This window comes from Rhinichthys klamathensis, unplaced genomic scaffold, assembly GCF_029890125.1.
Source record: "Rhinichthys klamathensis goyatoka isolate OS25496 unplaced genomic scaffold, OSU_Roscu_1.1 h1tg000196l_1, whole genome shotgun sequence".
NCBI classification, from domain to species: domain Eukaryota; kingdom Metazoa; phylum Chordata; class Actinopteri; order Cypriniformes; family Leuciscidae; genus Rhinichthys; species Rhinichthys klamathensis.
This window is the reverse complement of record NW_026606722.1, coordinates 9,323,283-9,341,956: the sequence shown is the minus strand read 5'-3', so window position 1 is coordinate 9,341,956 and position 18,674 is coordinate 9,323,283. Positions and strand designations below refer to the sequence as shown.

General features: G+C 37.2%; 1 protein-coding gene across 1 annotated transcript in view; it reads left to right on the top strand.

Moving 5' to 3' along the window:
* cpsf2 (cleavage and polyadenylation specific factor 2) overlaps window positions 1-17,770 on the top strand; it is a 29,279-nt gene extending 11,509 nt beyond the window's left edge. The window contains exons 9-15 of the mRNA XM_056262863.1: window positions 1,883-1,983; window positions 3,648-3,851; window positions 4,841-4,993; window positions 8,412-8,637; window positions 10,871-11,182; window positions 13,153-13,287; window positions 17,399-17,770. Coding sequence (XP_056118838.1) covers window positions 1,883-1,983; window positions 3,648-3,851; window positions 4,841-4,993; window positions 8,412-8,637; window positions 10,871-11,182; window positions 13,153-13,287; window positions 17,399-17,491 — 1,224 coding nt within the window. The 3' untranslated portion in view covers window positions 17,492-17,770. The remainder of the gene's footprint in view (window positions 1-1,882; window positions 1,984-3,647; window positions 3,852-4,840; window positions 4,994-8,411; window positions 8,638-10,870; window positions 11,183-13,152; window positions 13,288-17,398) is intronic.
* Window positions 17,771-18,674: the final 904 nt, after the last annotated feature.

The window sequence follows — 18,674 nt, the reverse complement described above, 5'->3', positions numbered from 1 at the left end:
GAATTATTAAAAAATATTTTGCCACCTAAAAGTTAAAGTTGTTTTGTGTCACGTCCCTCGTATTTCCATCATATTAAATATAAAATACATGCGTTATATTTTTCTAATGTCTGGACTCCTTTATTAATGGAGTATAATATATAAACAGAAGTTTCAATAGCCTATATTAAATGCATTTTCTGAGAATTTATATTTCAGGTTTTGACTGCAAATGTCACGTCCATAACGCTGGAATTGCCCAATTTTAAATAATTTATCCTCTACTAGTTTTGTGGTGTTAGGTCTACGTATTTTATAATGTTAACTTCAAATAATACTAATAGTAAAGATATGGTAGCTATATTGGATCTGGACGGGAAGGATATCTCTGGGAGTTGGAAGGGGTGTGTCGTGATTCTGCCTTCCCTTGCCGCGACACGTACAGGTTCGTAGATCTGAGTATCGCGATTTCGGTTGTATATCGCGTATCGTTACAGCCCTATTTAACATGATTCTTTTTTATTATTATTTAGGAACAAACGAGTGTCTCTGTTTAAGAAACGCCGGCTCGCAGGTTCCAGAGCACCGCAGCGCATATCTTCAAGTTTAGCCATAACCGAACGTCCAGTTTAACTGCCACAAGTTGATCTAATTGTAATAAAGAACTCATCGTGGAAAAACATTTTCATTGCATTGTTAATTGATAAAAAGTAAAATAAATTAAATAATACATTTTAATATAAATATTAATGATTAATCGATAGTCGAATGAATGAATGAGTGACACGTCTCGCTTGTTTACTTCGAACCGGAAGACGCGCCCACTTTTGACGCAAGGCCTCATGGGACGTAGGAAACTTGTGGATATGAGATAAAACGTTAGATTCTTGCCTGACGCCCTTTGTCATTTACGAATCACCATGACACCATACATCAAACAGATTGTGCTAAAATCCGTCTAATATCATGCAGTCTGAACTCGGCATGCAAATGGGAAAATTAATCAGTGTGAATGCATTTTAAAGCAACCAACCACAGTTCATTGTTTAAAAAAAAAAAAAACTAAATGTCAGAAAAAACAGAATGTCTGCTTGTACAGAAAATGTATAAATTAGCTATGAATGTGACTGATCAGAATTATCCAAAAGTAAAAAAAGTATTATTTCAGACATATTTAAAAAAAAAAAGTTTACCGGTAATTTAACTTAGTTTTAAATTTAACTTTAGAAGTGCCGCTAACACTTTTGTTTAGGGTCCAATTCTCACTATTAACTAGTTGTTTATTACCATGTATATTACTAGGATATTGGCTCTTTATTAGTACTTATAAAGCACATATAAATGCCTTATTCTGCATGACCATATTCTACATCTCTTAATCCTACTTAATACCTAAACTGAACAACTACCTAACTAACTATTAATAAGCAGTAATTGTATTGAGGCAATAGATCAACCTCACAAGATTTGACATGGCGAAACTATAGTACATTGATGACACATCTAACCATTATTCATGAGATTGCGTGGCCTTATCCTATGAGAAGACACTGACTTTTGCAAATAGACACTGAATTTTCCACGAGACCTTATAGTAAAGTGTTACCAAAGACTACAACAACTTGATTTGAATCTGTTTTGCTTGTACGTAAGTAGCTTGCTTATGTCTCTCAGACAAATCTCTGAATATCAACGATTAGATCCCACAAATGTTTGGCCGATCTGTGATTAGTAATTCTTCTGTAGTGCTTTTGATTTTTCTATTTTTGTGTGCTCAGTCAGTGCTGAATGTTTCAGATGATCAGTGAATAGCCAGTGGATATGCACTTGTAACTATTGACTGTGCAGCGTCTGATATGTTTGACTTATTTTGAAGGTTTTTTTCTTTCTTTAACTAAACCAGATAAGAAAACGTTGCCGACTCGAAGGGCGAGAACTAGAGGAATACTTGGAGAAAGAGAAAATGAAGAAAGAAGCTGCCAAAAAACTGGAGCAGGCCAAAGAGTGAGTGGAAATGAGTTTGTGGCTAAAATACTGTCAGAATGAAAAACTGCTTTGATTCACCCTGAATGCACTGCTTATCAAACCAAGCCTTTCTTTCAGCATTATTTATCAAGTGTAGGGCGGGTAATTCTCTGCAAATATTCAAGGGACAGATCCTCGCTGAAAAAAACACTAAAGCTATAAATATTTCATGAATCATTCACGCTAGAGCTGCGCGATTGGGTCAAAAAGTTATGTTAAACATTCAACATCCTCGCTTGCGCTGCTTTAAAAGGAATAAACTCACTTTGAAACAGCAGCTCTCATGTTGATCAGGGTGAGCAAAACCTGTTTTTTTTCTCCCAATTAATTCATATTCTACCCACGCACTGTTGCAAATGCTCTACACATGTATGCTTCTTACAAGAACCAATTTAGACCCAAAACAAGTGAACTGAATGAAAAATAACCCAGTTCTCTTTTATATTGTCAACTACTGTTCAAAAATGTGGGGTCGGTACGATTTTTAAAGGTTTTTGAAAGAAGCTCACCAAGGCTGCATTTATTTGTTCAAAAATACAGTAAAAACAGTAATATTGAGTAATAGTATTTACAATTTAAAATAACGGTTTTCTATGTGAATATACAGTAAAATGTAATTTATTCCTGTGATCAAAGCTGAATTTTCAGCATCATCACTCCAGTCTTTAGTGTCACACACGATCCTTCAGAAATCACTCTGATTTGATCCTCAAGAAACATTTATGATTATTATCAATGTTGAAAGCAGTTGTGCTGCTTCATATTTTTGTGGAAACTGATACATTGTTTTTCAAGATTCTTTGATGAATAGAAAGTTCAAAAGAACAGCATTTATTTCAAATAGAAATATTTTGTAACATAAATCTCTTTACTGTCAGTTATAATCAATTTAATGCATCCTTGCTGAATAATTAAAAAAAAAAAGGTACTGACCTCAAACTTATTAATGGTAGTGTACATTGACCTTTTTTTTTTATTTACATTATTATTTTGGGAACCCAGTCATCTTATTTTAAAATACAATCGTGAATTGTTACACATGTAATATATTCACATTAATAAAATATCACAGTACACAATATTTTTTATTATATAAACCACAATTTATTAATATCTACAACTATTATTGTTTTATTTCATTAATAATATTATTATTATTCACATGATTATTACAGTTTTATTATACTGTTGTAATATAAAGTTGAAATGTCCTAATAATGTCATGCAATATGCTATACTTTGTCTAAAACTAGTAATTATGACCATATGAACTATATGTTATATAGTTATGACCCCACATTAATTAAGAGACCATAGTTCTGCGTTTAATAATCACGCAACTATTTAACTTAACTACTGAATTCAAAAAGGTAGTCAAAGGTATTCAAAAACCTAAAATATACAGTTTCCTTTATACATTCAGTTTGATTTAATCTAACCGTGCTGAGAAAAGCAGAGTTCATGAGCATGTTACATGTCAACCACCCTTCTCTGTGTCATTTCTTCACTTTTACGCCTCGTCGATGGTAATCTCAGCCATTTGTGGTTTAATAATCCTATTCAGCCATATCACAAGTTCAATCAGATCTAATTCACGGCTTTATATTTGAGGTTCAGTAACAGCGTTCTGTGTCCCTGGTCAGGGTGGACTTGGACTCGAGCGATGAGAGCGATATGGAGGACGATCTGGAGCAGCCGGTGGTGGTGAAGACCAAACATCACGATCTGATGATGAAGGGCGAGGGTGGGAGGAAGGGCAGCTTCTTCAAACAGGCTAAGAAGTCCTACCCCATGTTCCCAACACACGAGGAGCGAATCAAATGGGATGAGTACGGAGAAATCATCAGGTGAGCAAGACGAATTATAAAACGTGTAGCTTGAACGCAATGCACATTGCTTTGGATAAAAGCATCTGCCAAATCCATAAATGGAAATGAATTTGAGTTCTTCCTCTTACAGTGAAGTGCAGTGATGTATCAGATGGTAATACCATGGTATTTATGCAGTATTAAAGGGATAGTTCACCCCAAAATGAAAACTCTGTCAGTAATTACTCTCCCTCATGTTGTTCCAACCCAGTAAGACTTTCGTTCATCTTCAGAACACAAATTAAGATATTTTTGATTAAATCTGAGAGCTGGATCCCTCCTCCATAGGCTTCTTAAGGGATTGAAACTGGCCGGCCCAGAAAAGTTAAAGACATCGTTAAAATAGTCCGAGTGACTACAGTGGCTCAACCTTAAGTTTATCAAGCGACGAGAATACTTTTTGTGCGCAAAAAACAAACAAAAATAACGACTTTATTCAACTATTCATTTCCTTCTCTGCCTCGAGATTTCACGTAGTGAAGGAAATGAATAGTTGAATAAAGCTGTTATTTTTGTTTGTTTTTTGCGCACAAAAAGTATTCTCGTCGCTTGATAAACTTAAGGTTGAGCCACTGTAGTCACTAGAACTTTTTTAACGATGTCTTTAATAACTTTCTGGGCCGGCCAGTTTCGATCCCTTAAGAAGCCTATGGAGGAGTGAGACAGCTCTCAGATTTAATCAAAAATATCTTAATTTGTGTTCCGAAGATGAACGAAAGTCTTACGGGGTTGGAACAACATGAGGGTGAGTAATTACTGAGAGAATTTTCATTTTGGGGTGAACTAACCCTTTAATGGGCTTGTGCTAATTACTCTATAAGCTAATAGAAAGCAGTATATTTTATGAATCCCTGAGATTATGTATAAATTTTTTTCTCTTCAAAATGCTTTCATTTCTGTTTATTGTGTAATATTCATGTGTCAGTTCTGTATTTTCTGATGAATGACCTATGACCCCGGACCCTCAGGCCAGAGGATTTTCTGGTTCCTGAACTCCAGGCCACTGAAGAGGAGAAGAGCAAACTGGAGTCTGGACTGATAAACGGAGACGAGCCAATGGAGCAAGACCTGTCCGACGTCCCCACCAAATGCACCAGTAATACACAAACACTGGAGATCAGGTGAGGACTTCATCATGGCATCAAGACCCTCGTAAAATGACTGTTATTACTGATTATGATAGATGAGTGACAAAACAAATTCTTTCATGCTTGAATGAATATTAGCTAATTAATTGCTACGCCAGTGTTCAGGATTTATTCGATGTATTTTTTAGGTTAGATTGAGGTTAGATTGTATTCAAACCTCTGCAGTGTTCAGGATGTGTCATTCTTGATTGTGGCCTGCAGGGGTCGCTCTACCTCCGGCATGTTAGATTGTCACAAATCTGTGTTTGGTAAAAATGTCACGCTTTTGCTGAGATGTAAAATCATAGAGGTATCCAACAGTCAGTTAAAAAATGTTTCCCACAAACGCTTGTATACCCAAATGTCAGTGTTTGCGATTACGCTGCTGTCAGTTTTAACAGAATAATTGCTCTGAGTCCTTAATAACACGCTTAATAACCCTCCATCCTGGGTTTGAGATTTGAATTTAATTTAATGGTAGTACACTTACCAGCATTTTCAAATTATTAATCCATCAATTTCAAAGCTTAGTTATAAAAAATAAATAAAAATCATTATCTCACAGACTCAAGCATGTGTGACTCTCTTGGTTTTCTCACTAAATGAGGACATGAACACATAAAGTTTGTCTGCAGAGCTGCTCGGTGAAATGCTGGTACAGTGACTGGTACAGTAAAGCCTGGCTCACACTACAGGAGTTTTAGGCCGATTTATGCCCTCCCCGAGAATCGGAGAAAAAATCTTGTCGAGGACCTCGATCGGTTCCGATGTTCGGCACAGATTATCTGGTAATGTGAGGCATTCACAGATCGAATCTTGCACCTCCCGATCTGCTCTTACACAAATCGGGCTCGCCCCGATCATATCAAACATGTTTGATATTTATCGGGATGAGCAAGATTGTGATTACGTCAGTACTGTAGTGTCACAATAGCCAATAAGTAGGGCTGTCATGGTGAAGGAATTTCCATTGAGGTAATTTTGAGTGACTCATCAGCGCGATGCGCGCATTATCTCCATTTATCCAGTTATTGCTAAATAAATAAGCATAATACAGTATAATAAATAATAATAAAATACTAAATGCATAATAAAGGCATCTGAAATAATAAACTAAGTAGCCTACAATCTAGTGTTGTCAAAAATATAGATTTTTCGATATCGATCCTGAACCATCTGCAACTCTTCCGTCTTCCGCAGGATGCACGCGAGAAATGCACATTTCATACGGATTACATAAGCAGAGAGCAGTCTGTAGTCTGTTTTCTTTCGTTTTGAATTGTTCTGTTTAAAAGTAGACATGTCTGTGAGGCAAGTAGGCTATCTTATACGCTGAGTTTCGGTTCATTTATGAAGTATCGCCGACGCCTCCGTTTCGTGATTATCTATCGTCTGCTATATTTACTTCTTATTTATAAAAATCCAGGCAATTGGTTGATGAAACATTGTTTAAAATTAAGATACAATTAATACAAAACGAAATTCGATTTAAAGAAAGGTTTTGTGCTTTCTGTTTGATGTCTTTGTGAAAGTTTTAAAGCATATTTTAAAGTCGCTTAGAGCGGTCATGTCCGTAACATTGTTTTTTCCTCAAATGCCAACACGAAAAATAAAATAATATGAATATTTTATGTTCTGTGGAGACTGAGAGCCCTTTCTTCATCCGGTGGGTAGTAGCTACTGTAGGCTATTACTTTGGTTTGCACAGTGTAATTCACAGAATTAGGCCTAGGCCTACACAAAAATATTTTCATTATAAAATATTTATATTCATTATAAAGTTATATTCATTCAAAGATAGGTTAAATGAAACAAGCTGTTAATTATTTTAATTTTAACTTTGAGCTCCACTTTACAATGCTCAGCTGAGCAGCAATGGGCATTGAGCAACGCTGCTGATCATTGTATTGAACAGAGCTGACGCCATTCATTAGAAATATCCTTATTAAAAGGATGATTTTTTTTTAAATATTTCGCTTTCCTTGGTCACACGGCAACCTTTTCACGAATATGACTTGATATGAAGGACAGATATTTTGTTTACATCCACCTTTCCGCTCCCGATCTGTTGCGTGAGATCACGTGAGGCGCTTTCTCTGTCTGGCACGAATCTTAATAACATTGTGTAGTGTGTGATGCGCCACGATTTTCAAATCTTGTAGTGTGAGCATGCTTAACCCTTTAAGTGTCACCCCCCTTTTTTTGAATATACATGAAAATGCACATTTCGAACTTAAATGGTTGTAATTCAAGAATGCTTTGGAATATAGACGTAAGATTGGTCTTGTTTTAAAGAAGACATTTGGCAGATTCTTGTAGAAGTGAAATAAATTAAGAAAGTGAAACAGAAAAAAAGTTATAGAAGTTTGAGTTTATGAAAATGTACAATGTAAAATTTTTAATTATTCATATTTTATATAAAATATATATTTTCAAAACCTGGGCGACTCTAAAACTGCAAAAAAATCAAAGCCAAAAATCTGAACAAGTTGTGTTTCAAATTTTAGGTTGATATCTCAAAAAATGAGCTTTCAGTAAGATTTTGTTTGGGCGCAGTACCAAACTTTTTCACTAGATGACAACCAGACTCCATCACTGCCCATATAAGGGCGCCTCCATTTCCATATGTGTTTTGAGTGATATGAACCATTATTTCCACAATTTTCATACAATTTATGAAGTAGACATCCTATTCAGAAGTAATATGAGAAGTTTGGCAGATTTTGATATGATTTCAACCTCTAAGAAACATAAAAAGAACACGCATGTGCGTTTCAGCTTCCTGCCACATCATATAATTTTTTTCTTTATATATAAAAAAAAAATTCAGACCTTTTTTTTTTTAATAATTGAATGGATGCTATCTTTTGAACTCTTGGAATGAAAACAAACTGAGGTTTCTACCCTTCTTTCATGATTTTTCATGTTCATCACTATTTCAAAATAAAGGTCTAAGAGTATGAAAATATTATTGTTGCAAATTGATAAATTACGGCTCCTCTGTAATTTATTTTGAAAATCAATCACCAAATATGGAAACTAGAGATTGTAAGCTTTCAAATGATATATAGTTTGTCAAGATTAGTTTAGGTTTAGTATAGGATATTACTGTTTTAAAAATGTAAAGAATTTGGGCCCACCGGTGGGCCCGTGACACTTAAGGGGTTAAGATTTGAGGTAAGAAAATCTGCAAAGATTCTCCTTAAGTGTGAGCTGCAACCAGATTTCAAAATTGGTTAGGATTTTAAAACTCCTGTAGTGTGAGCGAGGCTTTAGTCAAATTCATCTTTTTTTTTATGTGTTGTGATTATACATTTTTTTTTTATGAATATTGTATTGCTTGGTCATACTTACGGTAGAATGACCCAGATATGCAGCATTGAGACTCATTCATTCATCTGTTGTGTCTCAGAGCTCGAGTCTCGTACATCGATTATGAGGGCCGTTCTGACGGGGACTCCATTAAGAAGATCATAAACCAGATGAAACCCAGACAGCTGGTCATCGTTCATGGCCCGCCTGAGGCCAGTCAGGACCTGGCCGAGTCCTGCAAGGCCTTCAGCGGGAAAGAAATCAAAGTTTACATGCCGAAACTGCAGGAGACGGTGGACGCCACCAGCGAGACCCACATTTACCAGGTAATACTTCTCTCTGTATGTTTTTAAGCTTAAAAATATGTATTTTTTCAATATATATAAATTGTAAAACAAAACGGGCCAAGTCCCAGTCCAAAATGACCGGCATACAAAAGAAATGGTTTATAAATCTCTCGTTATGCTATATTTTGTCAACTTTGTGTGTGTGTGTGTGTGTGTGTGTGTGTGTGTGCGCGCGCGTGCGTGTGTGTGCGGTAGTGCGAGTGTGCATGTATCCACGGCACGCATGCACAGGTCCAAAGCCTTTATCTTTAAAAGGGACAATGGATATGATGAACATGCTCCTGAACACTTAATGTTCCTCTTATTTTCAATCTCCCCCATTCGTTTTCAATGAATGATCATTTTTGACCAGTATAAGCTCAGATCAGTGATTTCTACGATCAGTCAGTTTCTAAAATACATACAAAATCTGTGCTAATTGAAAGATAACAAGATGACAAAAAGATTGAATCCAATATTTGGTGTTAATATAGCATAACGAGAGATTTGAGAAAAAAAAAAAAAAATTGTAGGCCAGTCATTTTTAAACGGAAACAACACAAGTGTAACAAGGTGGGGGGGGGGGGGGGGGGGGGCAAAAATCAGTCTATGTTTAAATTCTTAGTTTTCAATTTTAGGCCAATGCGATAACGTTAACTTGCATTTTTTCGGGAAAAAGAAAATCCTCTCCTGGTCAAAATGACCCGAACACATTATTAAAACATGTTTGGATTATTTTAAACCACTTTTCAGATTGTATTTTATTCCTATTCCTATTGTTTTACACAACCATTTCTTTGCACCTTTCTAATTCACTTTTTGTAAATTAACAAATTAACTTTTTTTAAATATAAATATTACATTTACTCTCAATTTTTAATATGAGGTTATTTAAAATTAGATATTTAAAGGTGCTAAATGTAACTTTTCTTCTAAAATGAATCCTTTTTTTATTGCCTGTGTGTGAATGGTTTGTAATCACACATTACAATGATCCACTTGTCGGGTTTTGCTATTACCTCTGAAGGCCAGTATTCCTATTTCTATGTGAAGTCTCCGGGTCGGATTTTCTGCGAAATCCTTCGGATGTGACGTGCATGCGCGCTCCCGAGCCTCTCTCCTTTTTACAGTCTATGCGACGGCACTGCAGCTGACGACATGGAGTCTGATAACACCCAAAACTCCTGCCTCCAGCACAACACACACTCCACATTGATATAAAAAACAAAACAAAAATGTATCTGCTGAAGCTCGTCAGGCCAAACGTGAATCAGATCGACTTAGGACGAAAACACGGATCAACATCGGCAGAGTGTTTGAATTATGGAGAGACCTCCGCTATTTTTATTGTGATAAATTACAAGTTTTCAGATATGCTGAAATAAATAATGGTAAACTGTAATGAAATGGCAAGGTAAACTACAACATACATGAGATATGAAATGAATACAAAAGACTGTTCCAGGATAACAAAAAGAAGGTGCTTTAGGATGTAACTTTTATTTTATGTACTAGATACTGTCTAACGTCACCCATCCCACTACTATCATATTGTTCATAATTTTCAGACATGTTCAGCGCTCTTGTAAAAATTGGTTGCAATCTGAAACATCACCGATAGAGGCCGCTAAAAAATACATATAGCACCTTTAAAATAAAATATATTTTGGGAATGTCTTGCAGTGTGACATGCTAAACTCCATTTTACTGCTCAATATAAAAAATATTAAGATATATTCAGCAAATGTTCTGGGAGCTTTGAGTTGTAAATGTTTCAAAAGAGAAAAAAAAAGTCTTGTTTTTCATGATATAATTGCCTTTAGATATGTGACCCTGGACCACAAAAGCAGTCACAAGGGTACATTTTTTTTTAAATTGAGATTTATACATCATCTGAAAGCTGAATAAATAAGCTTTCTGGAAACAATCTGGAATCTGAGGTTGCAAAAAAATCGAAACATTGAGAAAATCGCCTTAAAAGTTGTCCATTTATGTTCGCGCTTTTATCTTCATGGAACATGATCTTTACTTAATATCCTAATGATTTTGGGCATAAAAGAAAAATCGATAATTTTGACCCATACAATGTATTGTTGGCTATTGCCACAAATATACCTGTGCTTCTTGTGACTGCTTTTGTGATCCAGTGTCACATCTAATTTTAATTTTGACCACAACGTGTCCCGTCTTGTGAAATATTGTCAGACTGATGCAGTTTTAAATGTCGCTGTAGGTCAGACTGAAGGACTCTCTGGTCAGCTCACTGCAGTTCTGTAAAGCTAAAGACACAGAGCTGGCCTGGATCGACGGCGTTCTGGACATGCGGGTGGAAAAAGTGGACACGGGTGTCATCGCGGAGATGGGAGAAACGAAAGAGGAAACGGAGGATGGAGAACCGGCCATGGACGTCACACCGGACCTCTCGACTGAGCCCAGCGTCACTGCTAACCAGCGGGCCATGAAGACTCTGTTTGGAGAAGATGACAGGGAAATCTCAGAGGAGAGCGACGTCATTCCCACGCTGGAGCCGCTGCCCGCTCATGAGGTGAGAGAGATCAAACACTACATTCAGGAGACGTTTAACATGGGAATCATGTGATTTACAGTTTGTTTGTCAGAGAAAATAGGGGAAAATAAATGAGGTGGAACTAGGACTGCACTATTTGGGGGAACAATCCTTCAAATATATATTTTTTCCTTTGGTAAGATTGCGATTTAATATTGAAATTAAGAAAATTCCAGGTTTGCTTTACTTGTTTTAAGGCTGCACAATTTGGCAAATAATTATTATTATTATTACTAAACAAATGTAAAAATTACTGAATAAAAACAAAATAAATATTGCTATTGTAATATTTCACTGTCGAAATAAAAAAAAGTATTTGAGAAAGTAGTATAATATTAATTTTATTTTACATTACAGCTGTACAATTACAATATAAAAAGATATATTAATATTGTAGTATTTCACTGTAAAATAAAAACCGATGCAATTTAATATTGAATTTATTGTGATTTACAAACTTTTGTGATTTTATAAATCAATGTCACTATAAAATAATAATAATTATATGAATTAATTAATATTAAATTTAAATGAATTATTATTAATTAATTAATAATAATTATTATTAGTATTACTACTTAACACATTTAAAAAAAATATTCAATCAAAACGGATTTTTTTTTTTATTATTGTAGTATTTTACTGTAAAATAAAAATAAATCCTGATATAAATTGTGATTGCGATTTTAAAAGGAATGTAAGAAAATTCCAAGGTTTGCCGTGTGGGGAATATTTGGCAAATATTTGCTTTCACTTCAGCAATAATCTGCTGTTTAAGTTTTTTAACCATTTAAGTTTGGATGGTGCACTTTCACGTCTATTCTCACAAAGACGGGTGACAGTTAAGGGGTTAACTAAACTTAAAGAGCGGCTCACGTGTAAGAACACAGTGCTGTGCTTCACTCTGAAACACTTAATTAAATTGTAACCTTTGCGATTTGATACTAGCTCTGCCATTTTGCAATTTCGATTTATGTTGAGAAGTCGTGCACCCCTAAGTGGAACAAAGAGAGTGAGTTACAATATAAACTGGGATAAACTAAGCTCATGATGAAGGTTAAAATAAAACTGTACACACTACAATTCAATAGACATCAGAGAAAAGAGTTTAAAATAGATCTGCTGACTAAAGAAGCAGGATGAAACATCTCATCAAACACTCCACAGGCTCTGAGATGAACAGAAAAGGTGTTATATTTCATGGCTTGATTCTGTTTGGTCAAGTGTGACATTCCAAGGTCAGTTATTGGCCAATAAGGATGCTCATCCGGGTATTCAAGGCCGGCTCTGCTTTCATGTCTCTCGTATCACAATGCGGATAGATGTGCTCTCACTCGTTTCATTTAAAAGCGGCCGGTGCCATCTTGCACCTGTTATTGACTGTACTTACTGTGAAATATAACTGGACAGTATTAGTAGGGCTACGGTAATATTTTTGAAGTGTTCATCTTTGTTTGTACACTGTAATGGATTATAAAATAATAAAGTTAAAACAGTTTCTTATTAGATCATCATTTCATGTCCCTGTCATTATTTACAGTATATGAACAAGCAAGTGTTATGACTGTACATTATCCCTTAAATCAAAAAATGCCTGCCTTGTTTGAAGTTGTTCATTCTTCTAATCTAGGCTAAAAGCTGCTTGCTAGTAACTGTTTTTCTTTGTAGAAACTTTGTGTTTAATGAGCTAGCTTTACAGTAGAGTGTTGGCACTTGCAACGCCAAGGTCATGGGTTCGATTCCCAGGGAAAGCAAGAACTGATAAGAATGTAAATGTGTTCCTTGAAATGCTTTGGATAAAAGTGTCTGCCGAATGCATAAATGTAAATGTTATGTGGCAATAAGCAGGATAATGTCCATCCAGACGGCTTTGCGATAACAACTAGCTGGATGTACATTATCCCTTACTTATTGAGTACGCATGGGTAGTAACATTTGGAAATTCACAGGTCCCAGGTCATCAGTCTGTGTTCATCAACGAACCTCGACTGTCGGACTTTAAGCAGGTTCTGCTGCGCGAAGGGATCCAGGCGGAGTTTGTGGGAGGAGTTCTGGTGTGTAATAACATGGTCGCGGTCAGGAGGGTGAGTGGAATCAGATTACACCTCACCTCACAATATGCAAATCATCTGTTATGAGAATTTGATTAATGGACAGCACATTATGAGGCGTATAATCATGATGTGTTCTTGGGCGTAATTTCCTTACAAAAAGCCTGGGTCCGACAATGTACTGTACATTTTTTAATTAAAAAAAGTAAAATTATAAAACTGGTATCTATTAGGGATGTGCGCAACGACTAATTTCATTACGTTTGATTGGAAATTTTGCAACCGACTAGTCAACTAATCTAACCCCGCCCCTCGGAGACAGTCTGTAAATGCTTTGCATTTGAAATAGACTAGTTCATCTGAGAACGTAAGTTTTCCTTTGCGTTTTTTGCGTACAGACGACAACGTTGTCAAAATGATCAGCGGGAACGACTCAAAAATGCTTGTTGGTGATGTCACTTTGTAAAGAAACACCACACGCCTACAGACTGAACGCGTAATACGCACGCGCACGATGTCACCGGTTTCACAAATTCGTGTTTTTGTAGTTTGCACGGAGACAATAACGGTATTATTTGCAAAAATTTGATACCCGTTTTCAATAATTTGACACCCGTTTTGAGGCCCCCAAAACGTTATGTAAATGAACGACCGAAATGCATAAAGTTTTCCATTTTTAGTTGAAAATGGTGTTGTGTAAACGCCCCTTTAGACTAGTCATTTCACTGAGAAATGAGGATTACTGAGAAAACAGAAACACACGGAGAGCATCAGCTTTGACAGCTGCAAGACCAGCCGAACGCTGTGAGTGTGTGTTAGAAATCAGGAATGGAGAGAGAACACTGTGTTTGGTACGTTTTTCATCCTCAAACCAAACTTGGGTCTTCGTCCGACAAAGTTTAAATCCCGTCTGTCTAGAGCTCTTCCCATAATGTTCAGTCCCTCCAGAAAAATGCGATTATGCGATCGCATGATTTAGTGTATAATCAGCCAAAGTCCACATATTCATGCGGGGGCCGCATTTTTTCAAATACGCCGCACTTGCGCCACATAAATTACCGATTTCCGTGCAAAATATGCGGGGCTTGCATGATTTCATAATCCTCGCATTTTCATTACGTCACACAAGAGCAGCCGTTTCCCCCTGTTGCCATGGGAACGTTATGAAGTGACGTAATTACGCGACGTGAACATCATCGAAAAGCTGTAAAACAGGAGCACACTTTATTTTTTAATATTTTATTTATTCATTTTTACAGAAGTTGTAGCATATTCCTTTAGTAAAGCTACAGAACTTGTTTGACTCATCAATGTTTTGTAAGTTTGATGTGTTTATTAAGGTCTGAAATAAAACAAGATGAGAACTGAAATATTCCCAGCACTTTCTGTGATGTATATGCTTGCTTATCATAGGAAGTAATAAGAAATGACTCTTTACATTAAGGTAGTGGCCTAGTGAGAACAGGGTGTTGGGGAATCACTTTTTTTCTCTTTTTCATCAAACTGCAGTTTTTGCAAGTTCCCGCAATTTCATCGCATAAAATTGCATAAATATCCCGCATATTCCATCGCATTTTTTAGAAAACGGGCCGCATAATCAAGGATTTTCGCCTGCAACAAACACAAAAAAACTGAATGTTCACTGATTAGGTCAGTAAGAGGAGAGTAGACGGTGTTTTATGGCTGTTTGAACACATTCAGCCTCATGAGTGTTTACACTACCAAAGCAATCAAATGTGTTTTTCTCTGGAAGTGGTCAAAATTGGACAAGCTCAAAACATTTTAGACCCTGTTTACACCTGTATTTAGCGTCGTCCACTTGTGATCCGATCGACCAAAACGGGTGTGTTCAATCACACCTGGCATGTTTGGTTTGAAACGGTTTTAAAACGAAATTGGTTTTAAAACGAACCCTGGTGCGATTGCTCTGTTAGTGCGGTTCATTTGAATAAGTGTGAATGCTGCCATCTGAACCCTGGTGCACCAAACAAGCGGACCGAGACGCTGAAAAGATGGTTCCAAACAAACTCTGGTGCGGTTCGACTGAAATATGAACGCAACAGGCCAAGACATGTAAACGATCCAAAACCGGGACATGATGTCACAAGATGCGACCCTAAAAAGGACAGAATCCTCAAGCATACCTGATTCTTCTCGTCATAGCCGTGATGTTGCCCATCACAGTTGGGTACAGAATCAGAACCGCGTCTCCTCGCAGTCGCAGCAGATCTTGGTTTGTGTGTGTGACGGAGGGATTCCTGACGCTGTTTTGACACCTTTACACATTTATAATCTCTTCAAGTTCTCAGCTGGTCAAAATACCATCATATGTAGGCTACATATATACAAGCGCATTTATCCCAGCATACAGCATTATTTTGGATGTTTGCTAAGTTCTGACGTGAAATATACAAAATAAAAGCCGACCAATCAGGTTGTGAACACATCCCTATGCCTGTATATGAATCTTTAGGTTCTGTGTCAAAATGCCAATGTGAACGCTAAGCGGACCAGGACTAAATGTTATTGTTTTGTTTTTTTTGTCTGAATCAAGCAAACCGAAATCTTCTAAAGCAGCTGCAGTGACGCCATGACTTTACAAATTGCCAATCGTCTCTTTTATTTAAAAGGCGGAACTCACACACTCACCTAAAGGATTATTAGGAACACCTGTTCAATTTCTCATTAATGCAATTATCTAATCAACCAATCACATGGCAGTTGCTTCAATGCATTTAGGGGTGTGGTCCTGGTCAAGACAATCTCCTGAACTCCAAACTGAATGTCAGAATGGGAAAGAAAGGTGATTTAAGCAATTTTGAGCGTGGCATGGTTGTTGGTGCCAGACGGGCCGGTCTGAGTATTTCACAATCTGCTCAGTTACTGGGATTTTCACGCACAACCATTTCTAGGGTTTACAAAGAATGGTGTGAAAAGGGAAAAACATCCAGTATGCGGCAGTCCTGTGGGCGAAAATGCCTTGTTGATGCTAGAGGTCAGAGGAGAATGGGCCGACTGATTCAAGCTGATAGAAGAGCAACTTTGACTGAAATAACCACTCGTTACAACCGAGGTATGCAGCAAAGCATTTGTGAAGCCACAACACGCACAACCTTGAGGCGGATGGGCTACAACAGCAGAAGACCCCACCGGGTACCACTCATCTCCACTACAAATAGGAAAAAGAGGCTACAATTTGCAAGAGCTCACCAAAATTAGACAGTTGAAAAGACTGGAAAAATGTTGCCTGGTCTGATGAGTCTCGATTTCTGTTGAGACATTCAGATGGTAGAGTCAGAATTTGGCGTAAACAGAATGAGAACATGGATCCATCATGCCTTGTTACCACTGTGCAGGCTGGTGGTGGTGGTGTAATGGTGTGGGGGATGTTTTCTTGGCTCACTTTAGGCCCCTTACTGCCAATTGGGCATCGTTTAAATGCCACGGCCTACCTGAGCATTGTTTCTGACCATGTCCATCCCTTTATGGCCACCATGTACCCATCCTCTGATGGCTACTTCCAGCAGGATAATGCACCATGTCACAAAGCTCGAATCATTTCAAATTGGTTTCTTGAACATGACAATGAGTTCGCTGTACTAAAATGGCCTCCACAGTCACCAGATCTCAACCCAATAGAGCATCTTTGGGATGTGGTGGAACGGGAGCTTCGTGCCCTGGATGTGCATCCCACAAATCTCCATCAACTGCAAGATGCTATCCTATCAACATGGGCCAACATTTCTAAAGAATGTTTTCAGCACCTTGTTGAATCAATGCCACGTAGAATTAAGGCAGTTCTGAAGGCGAAAGGGGGTCAAACACAGTATTAGTATGGTGTTCCTAATAATCCTTTAGGTGAGTGTATATTGCGTGTTGCACTTTCTCCCATTCCTACTAATATGAGTGCACCGTCTTTGTATATCTAAAGTCTTTGGAACAGTATATCAGGAAACTACCACAAAAAGTGACCACTTAGCTTCCTTTTTGTGTAAAATCATCTTGAGACTCTAGCTTTTAGCTGTTTTTGTATGCAGGAACACATCCTGAACACCTCACTGCGTGCTGTAACTCTGACCCCGTTGACCTCTCTCTCTCTCTCTCTCTCTCTCTCTCTCTCTCTCTCTCTCTCTCTCTTTCTCAGACGGAAGCGGGCCGCATCTGTCTGGAAGGCTGCCATTGTGATGACTACTACAGGATTCGTGAGCTGTTGTATCAGCAGTACGCTGTAGTTTAGCTCTTCAGTGCTGAACGGCTCTCATTCAGAGACGTACGCTTCATTTCCTTTTGTAGCTTTTGACTTGTGTATATTTTATTATTGTTTCCCTGCACGTTTAAATGGCAGATGCTCTCTCTCTCTTTCGAAGTGACCCAAAATGAGAGCGTCTGTCTGGACTGTAGAAGAATCGTCGCTACTATACTTTTGTTCAGAACTGCTGGATGCAAAGAAACGTTTAAGCCTTTTTTACCAAACCCTTATTTTGTTCACAGATAAACTTCGGTTTTCGTAATGAAATGTTGTCAGTGTGGGTTTGTGTGTGTTCATTCATTTGGATGCTTTTATCTAAAGCCACTTGTGTTTGTTCAGAATAGGATACTATCATATGCAGTATGTATGCTGTGCAAACTGCTAATTTTCTGTTTGCATGTAAAATAATGGGTACTACAGTATATCCCACTATGCAATGCTCTCCATTCCATTTCCAATTTGACGAATGAACTAGAAGTAACACCAGCCATTATATTTTTAACCTTTTTTGACTCATTTTGTAATCTAAAGTAAGGAAAGTTTTGCTTTGGTCAAAACTAGAAGAAAACCTTAATCCTACTTACTGAATTAAACATTATTTTGAAACTACTTTCTCTCCATTATGCAATGAAAGAAATGTTTACTGCACATTATGTAGCGTGCTAGTATTTTATTCTGAAGTTTCTTTGAGCTCTACGTTTTATCCATGCGTGGGTGAATATATATCATATAGGAATCGAGCCCTTGACCTTGCCATGTCTAGCGCTGGGATCAGTTATTTCGAACACGCTAAACAAAAATGACACTGATATACTTTGCGTCCTCATATTAACTGCATTGTTGTCCTTCATATCGTCTTTCAGCTCATGACTAATCCACATCATGCCCTCTTTCCTTGATCAGGGTCAAAGCTTCCTGCGATGTCATAAATGTTTCCAGCACGGCTGATCCTGAGTCAGCTGTTTGAACACAAAATCTGCAACACAGCAAACATTATGGCCTAGATATATTTACACTGTTTATTTTCATCTCTATACAAAATAGCCACCATTAATATGGGGTTTTTCACTTTAAAAAAAAAAGTTTTTCACTCTTTCTACTAGATATTTGAATAAGGCAATTCGGTCACACTTTAGATTAGGGTCCAATTCTCACTATTCACTACGGATTT